At 38.8% G+C, this 22,997-nt stretch overlaps 2 protein-coding genes across 2 annotated transcripts in view; one reads left to right on the forward strand and one right to left on the reverse strand.

Annotated features, from left to right (window-relative positions):
- The window catches only part of SNX3 (sorting nexin 3), a 40,136-nt gene that overhangs the window by 7,156 nt on the left and 9,983 nt on the right, over window positions 1-22,997 (reverse strand). Inside the window, exon 2 of the mRNA XM_037520182.2 lies at window positions 2,968-3,063. Coding sequence (XP_037376079.1) covers window positions 2,968-3,063 — 96 coding nt within the window. The remainder of the gene's footprint in view (window positions 1-2,967; window positions 3,064-22,997) is intronic.
- LOC119252752 (homeobox protein NANOG-like) lies at window positions 20,648-22,072 on the forward strand. The gene is made up of 2 exons (XM_054699078.1): window positions 20,648-21,603; window positions 21,936-22,072. The coding sequence occupies exons 1-2, from the start codon at window positions 20,828-20,830 to the stop codon at window positions 22,069-22,071; spliced, it is 912 nt and encodes a 303-aa protein (XP_054555053.1). The 5' UTR covers window positions 20,648-20,827; the 3' UTR covers window position 22,072.

The following is a 22,997-nucleotide window of genomic DNA, read 5'->3' on the forward strand; positions in this document are numbered from 1 at the left end:
AAAAAAAAAACACTTCTCCAAAGAGGAAATGCAAATGGCCAATGGATACATGAAAAAATGTTCAACATCACTTGTAATCAGGGAAATGCAAATCAAAACCATGATGAGATGCCACCTTACACCAGTGAAAATGGCACATATTAAAAAAACAGGAACAACAAATGTTGGTGTGGATGTGGAGAAAAAGGAACTCTCCTACATTGCTGGTGGGAGTGCAAACTGGTCCAACCATTATGGAAAGCTGTGTGGAGATTCCTCACACTACTAAAAATGGAGCTTCCATATGACCCAGAAATTCCACTAGGGATCTACCCAAAGGACACAAAAACATTAATTCAAAAGGACACCTGCACCCCTATGTCTACTACAGCACTATTTACAATAGCTAAGCTTTGGAAACAACCCAAATGTCCAAAAATAGATGAGTGGATCAAGAAGATGTGGTACATATACACAATGGAATACTATTGAGCAATCAAAAAAGATAAATTCATGCCATTTGCAGCAACATGGATGGAGCTGGCAGGGATTATCCTCAGTGAAATAAGCCAGAACGAAAAGAAATATCGGATGGTTTCACTTACAGGAGGAATCTAGGGGAACCAAATAAGGTGTCAGGAAAAAATTAATAAAAAACAAAAATTAACAGGTAACTATAAATCAGAGACATTCTGCAGGGGAGGGGGAGGAAGTGGGATCAAAACAGGGGAGGGAAGGGCACAAAGGATGATGGTGATGGTGCACGGGTGAATTGGTGGTGGAATTTCACAGGATTACACCTGAGAGGAGAAAGCATACATTGTACCAAAAGGAAGAATGATGTAAAAGATACATAAAAAATAAATAAATAAAAATAGTGATCCTGCAAAACAAAACAGAAAGTGAATATTCTAAACTGAAAATATTGTATTATTTCTGTTTATTAAGGTTTTCTTTTGTCTTTCAGTGCAGCTTTAAGCTTTCTTTACAGGGGTCTTGTATTTTTAGTTTTTAATCATAAACATCTTATACTTTGATATTCTTTTAAATTATTATTTTTTTTTTAAAGATTTATTTTTTTATTGATTGATTGATTGATTGATTTATACATACAAGCACTGGGTACAGTCAGAAGCGCGGGAGGGTGAGAGAATTCACCAGAGCCAGAGCGGGGAGCAGAGCAGGCAGAAGGACCGAAATACACTGCTGAGGGGAGCAGCAGGCGGCAGGAGAGGTCTGCGCGCCATGTGGGACCCTCCTCCGGTGGCCGGGGAGCAGCCGGGGATCGAACCAGCGCTGCAGAGGCTGCGGGCAGCTTCGCAACCCAGCGCTCAACCGCTGCGCCACCGGGGAGGCCCCTTGATATTCTTTTGAGTGAATTTTTTTCCTTTACATTTTCATGGGATGTTATGATGTATGTATATTCCTCTAATATACAGACACATTAATCTGGTTAAGGAAGTTTCCTTTCAGATTTTATGCTGCAGAAATGAGCATTAGAAAGCCTTAACCTACTTCAGGGCGCCTACCATTCCTACCTCTTTCCTAGCACACTGTAGCCATAATGTCATCATTCTCAGCATTTCTCATGAAATGAGAAACATTAGAATGGCACCTTGCTCTAGTTTTTTTTACAACCAAAGTCACCAAATTTTCTTCTAAAAGAAGACAATTCTTATGAAGGCATATAATAGTGTTGTCAAAGAGCAGGCAGCAACCTATTGTAACATCAAGATTATCAATTAAAAAGCTAATCTGAAGAGTATTACATTAGCTCATTCACACAGAGTAAGGTAAGTACTGGCTTATGAAACTTGTCATATGTGCATGTATGATAATGAAAAATGTATTTGGGCCTCCCTGGTGGCACAAGAGGTTAAGTTTCAGCACTATGAAGCTATCAGCAGCCACTTCAACCAGGGAGCTGACCCACATGGCCCAGAAGACATCTCCTGTCTTACCCGCTGCTCCCCTCAGCAGTGTATTTCAGTCAGTCCGCCTGTTCTGCTCCCCAATCTCTCTCTGGTGAATCCTCTCACTCCCCCTACACCTCTGGCCTACAACCCCAGCTCTTGTATGTATAAATAAAATAAATTTTTTTTAAAGATTTGTTTATGCATGCAATAACTGGGGTACAGGCTAGAGGTGCTGGGGGTGAGAGGATTCACCAGAGACAGGGTGGGGAGCAGAACAGGTGGACTGACTGAAATATACTGCTGAGGTGAGCAGTGCGCACGACAGGAGAGGTATGCTGCACCATGTGGGTCACCTCCCTAGCTGGGGACAGAACTCGTGCTGTAGTAGCTGTGGACAGCTTCATAGTGCTGACGTTTAACCCCTTGTGCCACAGAGAAGCCCCTAAAATAAATCTTTAAAAGAAAAAATGTATTTATTATAAGTCTGTTTAAAAAAATAACCTGGAAATATACTGACATGAGATATACTGAGGGAGAGACACTTGGCAAAGGCTCTAGAGGGAGGATGGTGGAAGATGAGGGAAGGTAAGAGAATATTAGCAAGAAAGTTCTAAGAAGTATTACCCTAGTGAGTCAGCAAAGGTCTCAATTAGCTCACTGAAGTAGACAAGAGAAAGAACAGAGTTCTAAGGGAACTCTCCCACTAAGTAAGGTAAAACTGAACTATTCTGGGGAAAAAATTAAAATTCATAATGTTTTGCTTTAAAAATCACATTATAGAGCCTCCCTGGTGGCACAGCCGGTTGAGCACAGAGTTATGAAGCTGTCCATAGCCTCTGCAGCCCAGGTTCGATTCCCGGCCAGCTGGGGAGATTCCCACATGGCGTGGCAGACCTCTCCTGTCGCACCAGCTGCTTCCCTCAGCAGTGTATTTCGGTCATCTGCCTGTTCTGCTCCCTGCTCTGTCTCTGGTGAATCCTCTCACCCTCCCGCACCTCTGGCCTGTACCCCAGCTCTTATATAAAAATAAATAAATCTTGAAAAAAGAAATCGCATTACAAATAATTCTTACCTTGCTCTCTCTTTCTAACTCACTCCTCAGCCATTCAAAATCACTGTATCTTCTTCTAACAGTAGATTCCTTCAGCTTGAAAATAGGTAGATTTGTCTGAAAAAAAAAAAAAAGAACAACAACAAAACAAAAATGTCACTCCAAGCTGAAGCATGTTACAGGGACTTCTAAAAAGGGGGAGGGGAACCTGTTTGTCAAATTAATAACAAGGCAATCTCAGGAACTTTAAGAAAAGCATAATGTTATTAAGATGATATTTTACCTTTAAGGAAACAAAACTTGGCTGTTTAAAAGTATGTTATTTATACTAGATTACAACTTTTAAAATGAATGTTTGCAATATGCTTTTTAATGTCATTTTGTCTGAGGTTAGTTACATAAATAAAGGTCATTTTTCCTATTTCAACAAGTTATAAAAATGTCACTGAATAGGGTGAGGTAAGTCTAGCTCTGATTACCAGCCAGTTTAAATAGTACATTAGTGTACAATGTTCACAGGTGAAGAAGACCTTAACTACTTTGAAATGATATACAAAATATTTTATTAGGACTAGATTACATAATACATAATGAAAGTAATGAATAAAGAACTATTTTTCATTGTTGTCTTAAAAACTCACTAAGCAGTGGAGAAAGAGTACAATGCCTACAACTCTTCCACCAGCCAGAAACTAGGAGCAATACCATTAGATTAGATTCACAGATCCAAAGCTTCACAGACTAAGTGCAAATTTAAGAGATGAATGTGGGTCTTCCTGGTGGCCCAAGGGGTTATGACACAACCTATGAAGTTGTCCGCAGCCTCTGCAGCACCAGTTCGATCCCCTGGCCAGCCAGGGAGCAACCCACATGGCACAGCAGACCTCTTCCTGACTTGCCTACTGCTCCCCTCAGCAATGTATTTCGGTCAATCTGCCTGTTCTGGTCCCCACTATGTTTCTGGTGAATCCTCTCACCCCCCATACCTCTGGCCTGTACCCCAGTTCTTGTATGCATAAATAAATAAATCTTTAAAAAAAAAAACAAATAAAATATTCCAGCACTGGTAAATCCTAAAATTAGCAGGCAATCCCTTAAAAAAAAAAAAAAAAAAAAAAGAAAAGAATGTAATGCCCAGGACCTTAAGGTTACATAAAAATGGAAGAAAATTTTCAGATAGTGCCCTTCAAAAGTTTATGAAGACTACTGTCAACTTTTAAAAATACTGAGATTTCTATTATGTTTTGCTGTTCACTATCAAAAAGAAAATTTACACCAAATCCAATTTAAAATGGCCGGTGATTATGGACTATTCACAAAGCTATATACTACCACGACTTTATCAAGAATATACTTTAAAATGCACATATCACAAAGATTACAATGAAGAGAAATTATCTGTCATCAGTAAAGCTATACCACACTGAAAATGACACTTAATACTATTTATCCTTATATTCTTTCCTTAATTCAGTATTTGCATTTGCAGAACTACTAATTGTTTTACAGCTGGAAAAAGGTTAAAAAGGCTTTCTACTTTGTATACAGGGGCTTCATCATAAAATTCATTCCTAAGAAAATCTCAATCATTTGTTAAATTTAATGCCACTGGTAAGTAATTGTCATTCAGTAAAAGAAAAAGCTTTTTATTCAGGATCTTAAATCCATTTTGTAGTAGTCTCCATTTTTCCAAAGTGTATTAACTTCTCTATGTTGTATACCTTATAGCTTGAAATCTTCTACAGATGCTATTGGGCACAACACTGTATAGGTTTCAGTCATGAAACCAAATCTCACAAGAGGTTTAAAAGCACTTGAATTTTCTTTCCCAGGTAACCACAACATTTGTTCATTGTATTAATGACTAAGAGCAAAATTGCACCTAACAAGACTCTTATTATACTAAAAGTCAAGCTTATATTTAGAGATGCTGGCTTGCAGTACAGAGGGGTATTCTCATTCCCTACGGGGAATAAAATTAGGTCCCCTGGAGAGCAGGATGATAATTCCCAGAAAGAAAGCACTGGATTATTTCTCTCTAATTTCACCCATTGGCTTTTTAACCAAGTTCACCCTTCCGCATTAAAATATTAAGTCTTTGTAAGTGTCTAAAGATAGAAAGGCCTTTACAGAATTGAGTGTTTTCTGCAGGTGAGATTTTACATTTTGAATTCCCTCCTCTCAAATTACTTTACAAAAGGGATTAGCTGCTCTCTTTATTCAATATGTTAAGATCAAGCTTGTGAAAAGAGTTCCCTAAGAATTTTCATACTTCTGGGTACGGAAGTCTATAAAGTTAATCTCTGAAACAACATATCAAGCTTACAGGTACAATGTTGAGGGAAGAGTGCCAATTCAGCTCATTTTACCTTCAATTTTCCCTTTTGAACTTTTGACACAATCATGATTATATCTCACTCACTTTAACAGAAGAGGAGTGGGAGGGAGAAGTCCATTTCTTTCTAAGATTGTTTGATAGGTCATATATAAAAAAGGATCATGGTTATTTAACAAAATTCTCTTAGGTTTCTCAGATGGCTGATTTCTCTTTATATGAGGACTACTTTAGAGTTGATAAATTATGTTAAATAATTCTTTTTTAAAAAAGATTTATTTTATTTATTTATACATACAAGAGCTGGGGTGTGGGCCAGAGGCGCAGGGGGAGGGGGGCGAAGATTCACCAGAGACAGAGTGCGGAGCAGAGAACAGGCGGATCTACTGAAATACACTGTTGAGGGGAGCACCGGGCAAGACAGGAGAGGTCTGCAGGGCCATGTGGGTTAGCTCCCTGGCTGGCAATAGCTTGCTAGCACTGAGACTTAACCCCTTGCACCACCACAGAGGCCTAATTCTTAATATTATTTTCTTTTTACATTTATAGCAAGCATTTATACATTTTCTTTTTACATTTATAGCAAGATTGTCTACTTGCTTCTTCCTAAGCATCACAAAGATATTCAACTTGGTCAAAACAAACAAACAGAAAATGTTGAGTTTTTTGGTGAAAGCCAGTGAACTATCACCATTGATTATAAACTCTCACGGACTGGTCACTTTCAATTTACTTAATCCTTATAAAACGTTGTATTTTGGTTGTCTAAAGAGAAGTCTAAACGTTGTATTTTGTTATCTAAGGATAACTGCCCTTTTCATACAGTTTTGGGAGGATTCAACTCTTAGTCAATTTGGGAGCATCCATGAATGATGAGTATGATGCAGTCTAGCCCTTATGAAGCTTACATTCGGGAGGCTGCAAGTACATTGAAAGTTAAATTCATAGCTAAAAATACCATATACTGTAAGCAAAACAACCATAAATACAATAGCAAATTGTAGACAAGTATTTGCAACATAAAACAAAGGTATAATTTCATTAAAATGTAAAGAGTTTAGAAACCAATAAAAGATAATGAACAATCTGATGAAACTGGCAGAACACAGAAAAACTAGGGGCCAATAATGTTCAACAACTTCACTTACCCAAGAAATGCTAAGTAAAATAATAAGATCCCATTTTCATTTTTCAGACAGGCAGGTATTAAATTGTAATGCCCAGCCATATTAAGAATAGAGAGAGAGGGGCCTCCCTGGTGGCGCAGTGGTTGAGCGCTGGGTTGAGAAGCTGCCCGCGGCCTCTGTGGCGCCGGTTCGATCCCCGGCTGCTCCCCAGCCACCGGAGGAGGGTCCCACATGGCGCGCAGACCTCTCCTGCCGCCCGCTGCTCCCCTCAGCAGTGTACTTCGGTCCTTCTGCCTGCTCTGCTCCCCGCTCTGGCTCTGGTGAATTCTCTCACCCTCCCGCGCTTCTGACTGTACCCAGTGCATGTATAAACAGAACAAACAAACAAACAAATAAATAAATAACATGCCTCTATAAAAAAAAAAAAAAAAAAAAAAAGAATAAAGAGAGAGGCATCTGAAAAACTGCTGATGGTAGTGAAAACTGGTACAACTTTTAATGAGGGCATTTTGGTGATATCTATGCCTCTTTGGAGCCAATAATTCCACTAGGAATTAATCCCACAAATACTTCCACACATACAAAAAGATATCAGTGTACAGAAGCTTACTTTAGAGCACCGTTTATGGAACAGCAAGAAAAACCTCAAAATAAAAAGCTCAGAAAACTAAGTACCTAATAAAGTTGTAACAAACACAAATTACACAGTATTTACAAAACATAATTTTGTCATAGACTGATCAGGAAACCTGTCTTAGGTGTGTTAATTATAAAAAGGTTCGGAACAGCTTTTTCCCCCTCTCTGGCTGCCTGAAGCACTACAATCATCATGAATGACACCAGGAAGCTCATGACCAACTTACTACCGAAGAGGAAACAAATGGTTGTCGTCATCCTTCACTCTGGGAAGGCGACAGTGCCTGCAACAGAAATTCATGGAAAGCTAGCTAAAATGTACAAGACCATCCCAGATATCATTATTGCATTTGAATTCAAAATCCATTTTGGTGGTAGCAAGACAACTGACTTTGGCATGATTTTTGATTTCTTGTATTACAAAGGGAAACACAGGCATGGACACAGGCACGCATACATACATGCACGCAATCCAACACAGACTTGCAAGAGATGGCCTGTATGAGAAGAAAAAGACCTCAAGAAAACAGCAATAGGAATGCAAAAACAGGATGAACAGTCAGCGGTATTGCAAAGGCCAATGCTGGCAATGGTAAAAACCACTAAAGATTCTATAGTGACTTTTATTTGTGGTGATTGTGCAAATTTTCTATGAGAGAATAACTTAAAATCTAAAAAAAAGTGGGCCTCCTTGGTGGCACAGGGATTAAAGACTCAGCACTATCAAGCTATTGCCAGTCACTGCAGCATGAGTTCGACCCCCACCTCCCATCCCCAATCCCTGGCCAGGGAGCTGACCCATATGGCGCAAAAGACCTTTCCAGCCTCACCCTGCTCTCCTCAGCAGTGTATTTCAAAAGATCCACCTGTTCTGCTCCCCAATCAGTCTCTGATGAATCCACTCACTCCCCTGCACCTCTGGCCTGCACCCCAGTTCTTGTATGCATAAATAAAAACAAATTAAGAAAAAACAACTGAAGAGTTTCAGAACAGTATGCTGCTGTTTGCATAGTTAAAAAAGCATAAAGGAACTGACCATTAATTTGGCCCGCATTCTTTTAAAACATGGAGTCAACTATACTGTAGGACACAGATGAAGATGATAAAAATAATTTAACATTAGGTGAAGGCTATGACTAACAAAAAGCCCCTAAAAACGTTGAACTTGTTGCCTGGAATGCATAAATTCTATAAAAACAATTCTATTTCACATTCAAAATATGCCTTTGTTAATCACTATGTACTAATTTGCTATCACTACCTAATAGCATTTTTTTTACCAGAAATTAAATATGAATTTTATTAGGATGATTAGAAAATAATGTATACTTACTAAAACAATGATATATCATTGCTGTAATATTCCAAATACAGAAATTAAATATAAATTTGGATCTCACCTCTTCAGAGGTATGTTACCACACCATGCCAACTACCAAAGCAACCACAATCCTTGACCATAATGTCTAATAGCATTTTTTTAAAGAAAATAGATGACCTTTTTTATAACAAAAGAGGCAGAAGACAAAATAGTAGTAGTTCACATGTGGCACTGAAAGGAGTTTTTAAAATCACAGCAATGTTAAAAAGTCAGAGCGAAGAAACTTCAAACTCTCTACTCCTTATCTTAGCCTACCATGAAAACAAAGACCTGGTTATGGTTCAGAAATACCTGGGTTGCTGGAGACAATTTCTTAAATGGGAGCACAACATAATTATGGAAAGGTGCATGAGTACAATGAGGGTACAGCCCATTAAGTTTTCAAATGGAAATAATCTAGGAAGTCTTCAAAAAAAGAAACAGTTCTAAGGCCCAACTCAGAACAACTGTGTCAGTTTCTAGGGAAACAGGTCCTTTAAAATAAAGTTCCACAGGGGCCTCCCTGGTGGCACAAGGGGTTAAGACGCAACCTATGAAGTGATCCGCAGCCACTGCAACACAAGTTCAATTCCTGGCCAGGAAGCAACCCACATGGCGCAGCAGACCTCTCCTGTCTCGCCCACTGCTCCCCTCAGCAGTGTATTTCAGCTCTGCCTGTTCTGTTCCCCACTCTGTCTCTGGTAAATCCTCTCACCCCCCATGCCTCTGGCCTATACCCCAGTTCTTATATGCATAAATAAATAAATCTTAAAAAAAAAATAAAATAAAGTTCCACAAATTTAGAAACTATTGTCACACCTCATCTGACTGGTTCTAAAGATCAGCTAGCAGCTAAAGCAATGACTGGAGGGAAATTTATAGCTCTAAATGTCTCCATTAAAAAAAAAAAAAAGAAATACAGGGCCTTCCTGGTGGCGCAAGGGGTTAAGGACCGCACAATGAAGCAATCCGCAGCCTCTGCAGCATGAGTTCAATTCCCAGCCAGCCAGGGAGCAACCCACAAGGTGCAGCAGACCTCTCCTGACTCGCCTACTGCTCCCCTCAGCAGAGTACTTCAGTCAATGTGCCCGTTGTGTTCCCCACTCTGGCTCTGGTGAATCCTCTCACCCCCTGCATCTCTGGCCTGTACCCCAGCTCTTGTATGCATAAATAAATAAATTTAAAAAAAAAAAGATTTATTTATTTATGCATACAAGAGTGGGGCCAGAGTGGGGAACAGAACAGGCAGACTGACGAAATACACTGCTGAGGGGAGCAGCGGGCGTGGCAGGAAAGGTCTGTCGCGCCATGTGGGACCCTCGCCAGTGGCAGGGGATCGAAACAGCGCTGCAGAGGCTGCAGGCAGCTTTGCAGCCCAGTGCTCAACCGCTGCACCACCAGGGGAGGCCCGGAAAAGTCATATTTTAAGGTGAAGTTATTTGCCTGATTTTAACTATTAGGAGAGACACCAGCTTATAGCAGAAAAGTCTTATTCTCTGCCAAATACAGTGTGAACACACAGATATATAAGTACTAAATGCTCATGATTTGTTAATTTAAAAAAAAATATTAAACAGAAGATTTAAGATCTATCCAGTTATAATGCAGCCATGTTTGAGGAAAAATTCAGAGTAATTCTCAAGCTTTTATGCCTCTTAACTCTCATTTACAAGAGGAGAATGTATTTTACTTGGTTCACAGAAAGGCAATGAACTGAAACTATACAATACCTGGAGTATTCAGAAAACTATTAAAGAATAAGAATAAAAATCTCTTCAGAGAACTATTAAATATTTTGTTGTTATTTGTTCTAATAATATGCCAGAAATAAAACTCCAAAGGGATGTAATCTTTAAGAGATGTCTGTATGCCTGATAAGAGACTCTTATTTATATAAAAGTGAAACCAGCCATTGCCTACACGCATTACTAATTACATAGGGTAAAATATCAGAAATTCAAACTAAAGAATTATATACTAAAGAACAGATTTTTGAAACCATGATATAGGGCTCTAAAACAAGTACTCCCTTCAAGTCTAAACAGAGGAAACTACCACATTACTGGTTTCCAAAAAGCTGGGTCTTACACACTTAATTACACAGGCTGACCTATCAAAGTCAGCAGCTCACAGATACCCTGTATGTAACTTGATTATCACTGATAGTCAAGCAGAAAACCAAGCCTGAAAATGTGGTTACCTGAATATAGCTTAACAATAGATATTAGAAAAATGTTTACTAGGTGTTTCTACTATTTCTTCAGATAGTGTCACGTGCACATTTGAAAAAAGAGACTGGCAACGACATCAAAAGTATACTCAATATACCATACTCTACTCAACCAATCCTAAGAGATGTAAATGGATGCCCCACTACAGTTCTCACTAAATGGTTGTATTTCTTCAAGTATCTACATCTAGAGATGAAGGATAAGCTGAGAAGTGCTTAAGTTATTAACTCACCCTTCAGTACTTTTGATACTTGTTTTACCCAATCTGGAATTGCATGAATAACCAGAGATATGGTTTATAACCTAGATGAACTCTAAATATGGCTAGGGAGAAGTCATTTAGTGAAGAATAAGCTTTTAGTCGGGAGAACCTTTGAAATGTAGATTGTCACTAAGCCAAGGTATTTAGTTTAGTTTTTCTTTTTACTGTTTTTTTTTTTTTTTTAATAAGGACATGGTCTTCCAGTGATACAATTTCCCTTTCAAAAGAAGTATCCTTTATGGTGTAATTCCCAAAATAGTAGAGAAGAAATGCTCAATCCTGGTTTAATGCAAAACCCAAGTAATTCCATGTACTTTTCTTTTTTACCCATATTCTTTGTGAATTGGCAACAAGTTTTATTTGCAAGCTCATGAAAAGTTTTCAGTGAGCAGTCTTTTAATGGAATTTTGCAGTAACAATCCTAGTATATAAAAAAAATCCTTTCATAACAGTTCATGAACATTTACATAATCCTATAAATTATGTAAAGAAAAATGCCTAATAGCTTAAGACCTGTTCTGAATAAATTTAAAAGTGGAAAACTATTTGTATCTTCCCAACATGCCTAATTTTAAGAATCATCTCAGGAGTTTTAAACACACACACTCACACAAAACCCCCCAAGCCATGATCTAGAGAATTTCAGTCAAATTAGTCTGAAGTGGAATCTGATTATCAGTACTTTGCTATAGACTGGGGAGGTACATAACTGTAGTTGTTAATTACTTTGATGGCCTTCAATAAACCATGCTTCTCAGTATCTTTCTATATTCTCTCCCATGTGGGCTTGGGCATATGACCACCTCTAATTGACAGTATCTTAGCAAATAACTTGTGCACTGGGGCTTATCCTCTTGGAACATCTGTTCAAAAGACAGCATCTCTTAAAACCCAGCCACCATTATTCTGTTAGAAGTCCAACTACCCCCCTGAAGGAAACTCGGGACCTGATCAACATTCCTAGCTGAGTTCCCCAGGTGGTAGCCAGCACCAATTTGCTAGTCAATCATATGAATGAGTCATCTTAGAACTAAATTCTCCAGCCACAGTAAAGCTGCCCCAGCAGGTATCAAGTGGAATAGAGATAAGCTGTTCTTTCTAAGACCTGACCAAACAGCTGAAGTGTGATAAAATGAGTGTAGTTTTTTTTTTTTCCTTAAGATTTATTTATTTATTTATTTATTTATACAAGCACTGGATACAGTCAGAAGCGCAGGAGGGTGAGAGAATTCACCAGAGCTAGAGCAGGGAACAGAACAGGCAGACTGACGAAATACACTGCTGAGGGGAGCAGTGGGCGGCAGGAGAGGTCTGTTGCACCATGTGGGCCGCTTCGCAGTCCAGCGCTCAACTGCTGTGCCACCAGGGGAGGCCCATGAGTGTTAATTGTTTTAAGCCACCAACTTTTGAGTGGCTTTTGAGTCACACAGCAATTGAAACTGAATCAGTAGCTTGACTTCAGATGCTAAACAAGAAAGAAGCATACTGGAGGGCAGTATTTTATATACAAAAATGTGGTACCTAAAAAGTACAGCTCTAACATGTGTTTTAACTTTTTACTTCTTTGCTTCCTTATTAGCTTTTTTGGTTTGTTTTTTTTTAAAGATTTATTTATTTATTTATACAAGCACTGGGTACAGTCAGAAGCGCGGGAGGGCGAAAGAATTCACCAGAGCCAGAGTAGGGAGCAGAACAGACAGACTGACGAAATACACAGCTGAGGGGAGCAGTGGGCAGCAGGAGAGGTCTGCGCGCCATGTGGGACCCTCGCCGGTGGCCAGGGATTGAACCGGCGCTGCAGAGGTTGCAGACAGCTTCTCAGCCCTGCACTCAACCGCTGCGCCACCGGAGAGGCCCTTCCTTATTAGCTCTTGACTATGCTCTGAGTAGCTGAGGTTCTCAGAAAATCCAAAATAGTTAATTTCTACATAATTTAAGAAGCTGATTAAAATGAGCTGATATTTTTTTTACTGTAAACAGACAAGGTTCTAAAACAAAACTTGTAACTTAAGAATGAGTTGCTTTCTCTAAAATAACTTGATAAACTTCTAAGTGGTAACATGAAATAGTTTGTCATCTATATTATGAAACAACGATGCTGGGTGTTTTTTCAAAGAATGAAATATTATCTGAAAAACTGTAACAGGAAAAAAGGTATTTAATGAGTTTTACTTCTCGTAAGTCATAAGTGATACCTACGTTGATTCCTTCCTATTCTAGTCAGAGTGATCAGCTATAATTGTAACAAACAATATTAAATACTATTTATTAAATATTAGTTAACAATATTAAATACTATATATGCATGTATATTTTATTTTATTTTTTAAAGATTTATTTATTTATGCATACAAGAACTGGGGTACAGGCCAGAGATGCAGGGGTGATTCACCAGAGACAGAGTGGGGAACAGAACGGGCAGATCTACTGAAATGCACTGATGAGGGGAGCAGCGGGTGAGACAGGAGAGGTCTGCTGCGCCATGTGGGTTGCTCCCTGGCTGGCTGGGGATCGAACTCGTGCTGCAGAGGCTGAGGATTGCTTCATAGTACGGTGCTTAACCCCTTGCTCCACCAGGGAGGGCCTATGCCTATGTATATTTTAAATGTTTTATATTTAAATTTGAAATGTTTATAATAGCACTTGCCATTACAATACTTTATTCTTTTCACAAAATACCAGGGTATTGTTCTAAAAACCTCTAAGTACATATATCGTTAACACAATTTATTTGTATTAGAAACAGTAGCTCTCTAAGAATTCTTTTAATAAGTCATGCCTAAGAACGCAGGTCACAAGAGACGATGCATCCCACTGTTAAAGGTTTCAATAAAATAATTAGGTCAGCAAAATTAAAAAATTTTTTCTGGTCAACATAACTTCTTTAAACATTAGGTATAATCAATGTTTGAGGCAGGGCTGGAGAGCAGGGTACTTTGGTTCTTTTCCTCACAATTTAATTTCTGAGTACTGTGGCTAGTCTTTTTTCTCCTCATAATTTCCCTTCCGTGCCTTCTCCCCTGAGTTATGAAGTTTGTAAGAAAAGGAATTATTCCAGATACTTAACCTTTAACTCCCTGACCACACTGTAATAGTGTAGTAAATAAGATATTTTAAGGCATGACATATGTAAATATTAATTATGAAGTCTCACACAGAAATCATTAAACTGATGTTGCTTAGAATGCTAATAAGTATACAGCATAAAAGGTATTAATTAAGAATCTACCATGAACACTAACACTACAATGAACATGGACACAGGACCTGCCTTATCAGACTTTATACAGACAAGGATAGGTCAGGGTAAGGAGAGAGACATTAGGGTGCTAGATATCTTAGGGGAAGTTTCTATAAGATAATATGCAATATGGGGAGTATATTATTATGATAAAGACGTGTATATCATCTTTTAGGTTTAAGAGACTTTAAAGGTAATAGAAATTTTCTTAGTCTACTTTTATGACTGCGGACACTATTATGTATCCAAAGTTTTCAAAGTTAAGATATTTAATTTTTTGTGGATTAAGGGTTTAAAATCTGTTTTTTCCATTCACTTAAGATATTCAAAGTTAGAGGCATTAAGGTAATATCTTAGGGACATATGTAAGGTTCACACAATTGTTATTACTTTTAGTAGAAGTTTCTGAGAGGCTTTTTGGGGGCAGGGGATGGTGCAAACAAAAATATATCATCATCATATCTATTTTTTCAAAGTTTGCTTTGTAGGATTACAGGCTTAGCATAATAGAAGCTAATCGCAAATTTGTGACACCATTTCTGAAGCGGGAAGAAACAGAGAACAGATAAACTATTCAAGCAGACCTGGGTTCAAGACCTCTTCTGGAATCATTTATAGTATGACCATGTCAAGTTAGTTTCCGTCTCTAAATCTTAGAAGCATTATCTTTAAAATGAAGATAATTATACAAGAACTATTATTATTTTGTATACATTATCACTTATTGGATACTTAATGTAGGGCAAATACTGTATCATATTGAACCTCTGAGGTTCATTTTATGAGTGAAGAAACTCAAATAGAGGAGCTATGTAACTTGCTCAGGGTCATAAGTCCAATACGGGTAGAGTGAGGTTCTTACCCAAGTTCAAGTTCAAAGTTTCTGCTCCTAAGGCACACTATAGTTGCAGTACGTGACCCAAAGCAGGTGTCATGATTTAAAAATTTCAAGCATTTTATGAATATTTCAACAAGTACTATATACTCTTATTGCTTAAGAGACTTTTAAAAACATATGGCTACTGTATTATAGTTTTATTCAAATGCAAATCAAAAGCTCTAAGAAAGGGAGATCAAAGAACATTCTTTTAAAATAATCCATTGAACTCATGGAGTTCTTAGACCTATGAAGTTTTTCTTAATTCTGTAAATGTGTTATCAGATTCCGTATTATCTACAATGCTTCTTTGGTTTTGACATTCTTCAATGTTTTTCATTAGGAAGCGCTGGGTGCTTTACATATCTGACACAAATTTCTTACATAATCTTTTAAATTAGGTTTAAAAATCCATCCTGTCATAACTGATTTGGGCGTTTTATAAAGACTGCATTTACTCATTTGATGGGCCTCCCCGGTGGTGCAGTGGGTTGAGCGCAGTGCTGTAAAGCTGTCCACAGCCTCTACAGCATGGGATTGATTCCCAGCTGGCCAGGGAGATTCCCACATCGCGTGGCAGACCTCTCCTGTTGCGCCAGCTGCTGCCCTCAGCAGTGTATTTCGGTTGTCTGCCTGTTCTGCTCTCTGCTCTGTCTCTGGTGAATCCTCTCACCCTCCCGTACCTCTGGCCTGTACCCCAGCTCTTGTATAAAAATAAATAAATCTTAAAAAAACCCAACAGATTGCATTTGCTCATTTGAAAGGATCACCTGAAGGTGAAGATTTCTTCTCAAAACAGAAAGAATCTTGTGACATCAGAAGAAATTGTGCCATTACACATTTATTATTAAAATACTTAAAATATATTTTAGACTTTGACACCCAGAATCACAAGTTGTGAAAATCAAACTATTGTTAATATGCGTGATAAATGGATGATATTATTGCTTCCAAACCCTTGCTGGGGATTATGGGGGTCAAAGGTCTGACAATAAAGTATGAAACTCTTTGTAGGCTAAATTTTAATCACAAGCCAATAGACTCTAAAGTATTCATCACCTAGCTCTCATAACTTTATAGCTGTCGAGGGCCTCCCTGGTGGCGCAAGGGAGCACCTCACTATGAAGGTAAGCACCTCACTATGAAGCAATCTGCAGCCTCTGCAGCATGAGTTTCATCCCAGGCCATCTAGAGAGCAACCTACATGGCCAAGCTGAACTCTCCTGTCTCGCCCACTGCTCCCCTCAACAATGTATTTCGATAAGTCTGCCTGTTCTGTTCCCCACTCTGTCTCTGGTGAATCCTCTCAGCCCCTGCATCTCTGGCCTGTACGTCAGCTCTTGTATGCATAAATAAATAAATCTTTAAAAAAAACAATAAAAAAAAACCTTTATACCTGTCGAGCCTGAGGAGTTAGCCTTTTCTCAAAATGGAAAGATATTAGATAGTAACAAGGATAAACAACCCAAAAATTAATTTGGGAAAAAAAAATCCTTTACAGTTTATTAACTCAAAGTAAGATAAACACTCCATGTCTTCCATGAAAATTATTTTTCTACACCCGTGGTAAACATCTTTGTGGACTAGAAGGAGAGGGGTAGTGAGAAGTCAGTGGTGCTGAATTCTGATGAAGGGAGACAGAGAAAAAAATAAGAAAACAACAGCTTTAAATAAGAAGCTAGAACAAATAGGTTTAACAAATACTCAACCCCAAAACCGCTGTATATACATTTTTCATATGGAACATTTTGAAGTATAGACTATCTGTTGGGACACAAGTCAATCATCAATAAATTAGGAAGACTGGATTCATAAGAGTTGTTTTTCTGATCATAATGTCATAAAGCTAGAAATCTACTTAAAAAACAAAACCCACTGGTGCGGGGTGAGTAGAACATGTGTACATATGCACAAGGTTATAACACTCCAAATTAAAAAAAAAAAAAAAAAAAAAAAGCAACAACAACAACAACAAAAAAAAACAGGAAAAAAACCCCATAATTATATGAAGACTAAACAATATATTGCTTAATAGCAATGGAATTAAAGTAGAAATAAAAAAACCCTCAAGACTAATGAAAATGATACAAGCTATACCGATCCATGGGATACTGCCAGAAGGATCTTAAAATGGAAGATAACTGCAATATAGGCTCACGTTAAGAAGCAAGAAAAGTCCCAACTTGTAGCAATACTAATAGAAAAAAGGAAATATATAACAATGTGACTGGAAGAAAATATTCCTTAACTTTCTAATTATTACAGATAAACACAATATGCATCTTTTCCACAACACCCTATTATTTTTAGGCTAGGCTCCAATTATAATATTCAGAAATCTGAAGTTATCTGGCAAAAACCAGTCATAAAAATTATGTAATTCAAGGATAACACTGTTATCTTAAGCCTTATATAACTTTGCAACTTGCTTATATTTATGCCTGGCTTTGGGTCAAAGTACTTAATGATCTTTCACTGGAAAGATCTTTAACTAGCAGCAGAGAAAAGTTTTACAGTGTCAGATGAACACTACTATCTTAATTTTACAATATATTGCATTTGCTGTTTCTGTAAGGTGAAGCAACAGCCTGACAGGAAAATAAGAAACAGTTCAATAATAAACATTTAACTTGAAAAAAAAATAAATGAATGTATTAAAGACTCAGATGTAAGGCCCACAATAATAAGATACATAAAAGGAAACATTAGCAATATGTTTCATGACATTAATGAAAAAACTCTTTTTGGAGACTCAACCCCAATGACAAGGAAAATAAAAACAAAAATATTTGGGATTACCTTAAATTTAAAGCTTTTACAAGGCAAAGAAAACATAAGAATATTAAAAAGACATTCTACTGAATGGTGAATGTCTGAAGTGAAATGCAAGGAATTCAAGGGAATTATGGGTAGTAAAGCAAGTCAGAATGACAAAAACAAGTATTAAACTTTCACAAGGCAACTAATTTAACAACACAAAATACCTATTAAAAACTAGGGGACACTATCACCACAGTCCCCATTGCTCCTCCCTAACTCCCTCAAATCCCTCTCTCTCCTCCCCTACAGGATGTTTCTGGTTTATACTTGGTGAATTGGTGAAGGAAATTCTATGGGGACTACACCTGAGAGGGGGAGGGGAAGCAAGCATTGTTTAAAATGAACAGTGATGTAAAATATATATACATTTTAAAAAAGGAAAAAAAAACCTAGGGGACACTAATAAAGTTAGGTTTCTGAGAATAAGAGTAAAGGGGACAGAGAAATGATCAAAAGAGTATTAAGGGATGGTGCTGGTAAAAAAAAACAAATCAAAAGGGGAAAAAGTAGTAAGTCATATAGTAAAAATAATAACATGGATTCACTATCTTACAATTTTGGAGGTCTTAAGTCTGAAATTTGGTCTTATTGGGCTAAATCAAGTTGTCATCAGTCTTCAGTCATTCTGAGGTATCTAGGGGAGAACTCACTCCCTTGCCGTTTCTAGCTTCAAAGAGATCGCCTGCATTTTTTAGTTCATTGTCTTTTCCCCCATTTTCAAAGTTATAACTGTATCACTAAGACCTCTGCTTTGTCACATCTCTTATTACTGACTCCCCTGCCTGTTTCATTTAAAAGGAGTCTTGTGATTACATTTGTTGCACCCAGGTAATCCAGGTCAATCTTCATATCACAAGATCCTTAACTTAATCATACCAGTGAAATCATTTTTGCCATGTAACAAACTCACTGGTTCCGGTTATTAGGAAGTCAATATTTCTGGGGAGTCACTATTCTGCTTATTACAGTCAGCCAAGTCACAGCTAAACCACTAGCTATGGCATTTGAAGATTCCTAACTAATGAATAATGTATGGTAGAAAAATGTTGCCATAAAATCTTTGAAAATCCTCCCATCAAAAATGGAGTGGAAGTCCCCACTCCTTGAATCTGGACTAGCATCATGTCTCGCTTTGACCAACAGCATGAGGTAGAAGTGGCAAATAAGCTTCAGAACCAAAAACTCAAGAAATCCTACAACTTCCATCTTCATCTTTTTGGAATGCTATTCTAAGACTGTTATATGAGGAAGTCAGCTAGCCTACTGGAGAATGAGAAGCTATTGTAAAGGCATCCCAAGGAATAGCCTGGCATTTAATGCCAGACATCAGACATGCAAATTCTCCAGTGGAAAACTGCTAGATAAATGAGCACAGGACACAAGCAGAAAAGTAGACCAGCCAACCCACAAAATGATGGGAAATAAATCACTGTTTTAAGTCATTAAGTTTAGATGTGGTGTTACGCATAGCTAACATACAATACTGGTTTAACATGAAGGTCAACCTATATACTATGTACACATATTTTTATCAAGAGGAATAAAGGAAGGTCATAAGGTTAAGTCTGGGAGGAGAACAGCAGGTAAACTCTGCTGGCTATATCACAAAATATAATCAGGTTAAAAAAATGACTCTTGTTAATCAAATCATCTATATCTATGATCTGTTCTAAATGGAAATAAAAAAAGACAGATAACTAAAAATGTATCAAAGAAAATACAGGAGAAATTACCTACAATACTGGCTGGAACACAGCCATTTCTTGAGAAATACCTGTAGATTAATGAGTGAAAGATGTCTGAGACATTTTAAGAGCTAATATCAATTTCTTAATTTTGAAAAAGATTTATTTATGCATACAAGAGCTGGGGTACAGGCCAGAGGTGTGGGGGGGTGGTGAGAGGATTCACCAGAGACAGAGTGGGGAACAGAACAGGCAGACTGACCGAAGTACACTGCTGAGGGCAGCGGGTGAGACAGGAGAGGTCTGCTGCACCATGTGGGCTGCTCCCTGGCAGGCCTGGGGATGGAACTGGTGCTGCAGAGACTGTGGACAGCTTCATAAGTTGCGTCTTCACCCCTTGCGCCACCAGGGAGGCCCTCAATTTCTTTCTTTTTTTTTTTTTTAAAGATTTATTTATTTATACATATAAGCACTGGATACAGTCAGAAGCGCGGGAGGGTGAGAGAATTCACCAGAACCAGAGTGGGGAGGAGAGCAGGCAGAAGGACCGAAGACACTGCTGAGGGGAGCAGCGGGCGGCAGGAGAGGTCTGCGCGCCATGTGGGACCCTCCTCCGGTGGCTGGGGAGCAGCTGGGGATCGAACCAGCGCTGCAGAGGCTGCGGGCAGCTTCGCAACCCAGCGCTCAACCGCTGCGCCACCGGGGAGGCCAAGGCTCTCAATTTCTTAATTTTTAACTTAATCTCCTTCTGCAACTCAGTCATTAAACTTACCCATGTCAATAGTTCAACTAGTAGAATTTTAAACAGGAAGTCATTTAGTAGCAGCATCCTGCCTTAATATGTAAATGATTAACATGTTAAGACAAAACATTAAATGTAAACATGTAACACAAAACCTTAAATGCTGACATGGTATAAGAAATTTATTCCGGGCTAAAAATAATCTAAGCCATTACCCTGTCTAGACTACAGTTTGTTTAGTCACACATCACCTTCAATTTTGCCACTGGCTTAAGGGATGACCCTAAACCACTATGAATTAGCTGCTTATTAATTTTTTCAGTACCAACTTTCTTTAAATGATTATTCAAAGCAGTTTGTTAAAAATTTTGAGTGTGAGGCTACATTAGGTTTCTTGGCTCCTCTTACTGCTGTGTGGGCTCACTTCACCCCCTCTTTTTTGAATGTTTTTACACCTATAGAAGTTGTGATATTTCTCTTAAGCTCTTCCTCCTAGACACTTAAACCTGGGTCTTTCAGACAATCTAGCTCTTTGGTTTTTTCCCCTCTCCTTCAACTCTACAACATGAGCATGGATCCAGTTAGTCCCCAAAGCCTGCCTTGCCCAGAAACATCCAATTCTGGAGAGTCTTCGCCAATGCCTGAGGTTTATGAATCTGAAGAAAATTATCCATCCTTGCTTCAGCCCTCCGCTGAGATGCCCCACATGGAGAATGTCTCTCCTCTTCCTTCCTCCATGGATCTGCTTATTCAGGACAGCCCTGATTCTGCCACCAGTCCCAGAGTCAAACTCCTCTCCACTTCTGGAGAGAACAACACAGGGAAGAGGGAAGATAGGGTCCCGGTCAAGAAACAGAAGAGCAGAACTGTGTTCTCACAGACCCAGCTGTGTGTGCTCAATGACAGATTTCAAAGACAGAAATACCTCAGCCTTCAGCAGATGCAAGAACTTTCCAGTCTCCTGAACCTCAGTTACAAACAGGTAAAGACCTGGTTCCAAAATCAGAGAATGAAATGTAAGAGGTGGCAGAGGAGCAGCTGGCCAAAGAGCGGTGTGACTCAGCTCTCGGCACCTACAGACTACACCAGTCTCTATTCCTATCACCAGGGTTGCCTGATGAACGCTCCTGAAAGCCTTCCAATATGGAGCAACCAGACCTGGAGTAACCCACCTTGGGGCAGCCAGCCCTGGAGCCACCAGCCCTGGTGTGCTCAGCCTTGGAACAACCAGAGCTGGAACCATCAGACCTGGAACAGTTCATTCCTCAGCTCTGGGGAGGACCCCCTGCCACCCTTGCTCCAGCTCCAACAAAATTTCTCTCTCAGGGCCTCCCCGGTGGCGCAGCGGTTGAGCGCTGGGTTGCGAAGCTGCCGGCGACCTCTGCGGCGCCGGTTCGATCCCCGGCTGCTCCCCGGCCACCGGAGGAGGGTCCCACATGGCGTGCAGACCTCTCCTGCCGCCCGCTGCTCCCCTCAGCAGTGTACTTCAGTCCTTCTGCCTGCTCTGCTCCCTGCTCTGGCTCTGGTGAATTCTCTCACCCTCCCGCGCTTCTGACTGTACCCAGTGCATGTATAAACAAAAACGAACGAACAAACAAACAAACAAATAAATAAATAAAAACATGCCTCTATAAAAAAAAAAAAATTAAAAAAAAAAAAAAATTCTCTCTCAGTGATTTGGAGGCCACCTTGGAAATTTGTGGGGAAAACCATAACATTATACAGCCACCCACTAAGTATTTTAGTACCCAGCAAATCATGGATTTATTCCCGAATTATTCCATGAATGCACAGTCTGAAGATGTGTGAAAATGGGTATATTTATATATCCTCAATTTGGGCAGTGGCTGTTACTTCTCCTAGGATTTTTCTTTTAAGAGTTCTGTATTTCTGCCTTTATAGCCTGGTTCTCAACATGCCTAGTGTGCCAACGAGTGTGAGTGGGTAGGGTGGGGTGAGGTGGGGGCTGCACATTTGAATACTGAATCCGAAGTTTCAGAGGTTTCTGAGGGCTCGACTGCAGGGCATCATAAAAGTTGTCTCTACTATAGATATCTAGATATGATACTTGTCTGAATATCTTTGGGATCTAGTATCTAACCTCAAAAATAGGAAGCTAAAACACAAAGCTATGTAATATGAAGGATTCTTTTCTGGGATTGGGAGACTAGTTAAAAACCTCAGTTGTCAAGGTGAAGGGTTAAGTTATGATGTGCTTCATTGATTACCTCTGTCCACTTGGTTCTGTGTTATTATACCCCCTAATTTGTTTGTGCATATTTTAGAAAGTTGTTTTGTGTTGATGCATCCTGATAACAGTACCCCTTGGCTTAGTTGGTTTAGACTATATAAGTACAAATAAAAGATGTTTATTTTGCCATTAAAAAAAAAAATTTTGAGTGTGAAAATAAGCTTTATAAACTGAAAAATCACTGTGGTTGGCCATAATATGAACAGTAGATGAAATCTAGTAGTTCACAAAGTTAGTTTTTATGTTTACAAAAACTGCTCTCTAGAAGGAAAAAATTGTATCTAACATTTCATTCAGCACCTAGCAAAGGGCTGTGTTTTAAGATCCGAATGGTATTTGATGAATACATAAGGAAAGAAAAACTAACTAACAATGCTATACTTAACTATTATTTTCCTCAATCATTTACTATTGGCATCCTAAATTGAACATTTTTTTCACAGTCCTCTGTATTGAAATTAAGATTTTTCCAAGTGCTTTTGAT

The sequence above is a fragment of the Talpa occidentalis genome, unplaced genomic scaffold (assembly GCF_014898055.3).
Source record: "Talpa occidentalis isolate TD23 unplaced genomic scaffold, MPIMG_talOcc4v2.1 talOcc4.2, whole genome shotgun sequence".
In the NCBI taxonomy this organism is placed as follows: Eukaryota; Metazoa; Chordata; class Mammalia; order Eulipotyphla; family Talpidae; genus Talpa; species Talpa occidentalis.

What these genes read in the sequence shown, in the direction of transcription:
- LOC119252752 (XM_054699078.1), top strand. Translation starts at nt 20,828, where the DNA reads ATGAGCATGGATCCAGTTAGTCCCCAAAGCCTGCCTTGCCCAGAAACA. An exon ending in CTCAGGGCCTCCCCGGTGGC is followed by an intron (nt 21,604 to 21,935) that starts GCAGCGGTTGAG and finishes ATTCTCTCTCAG; the next exon opens with TGATTTGGAGGCCACCTTGG.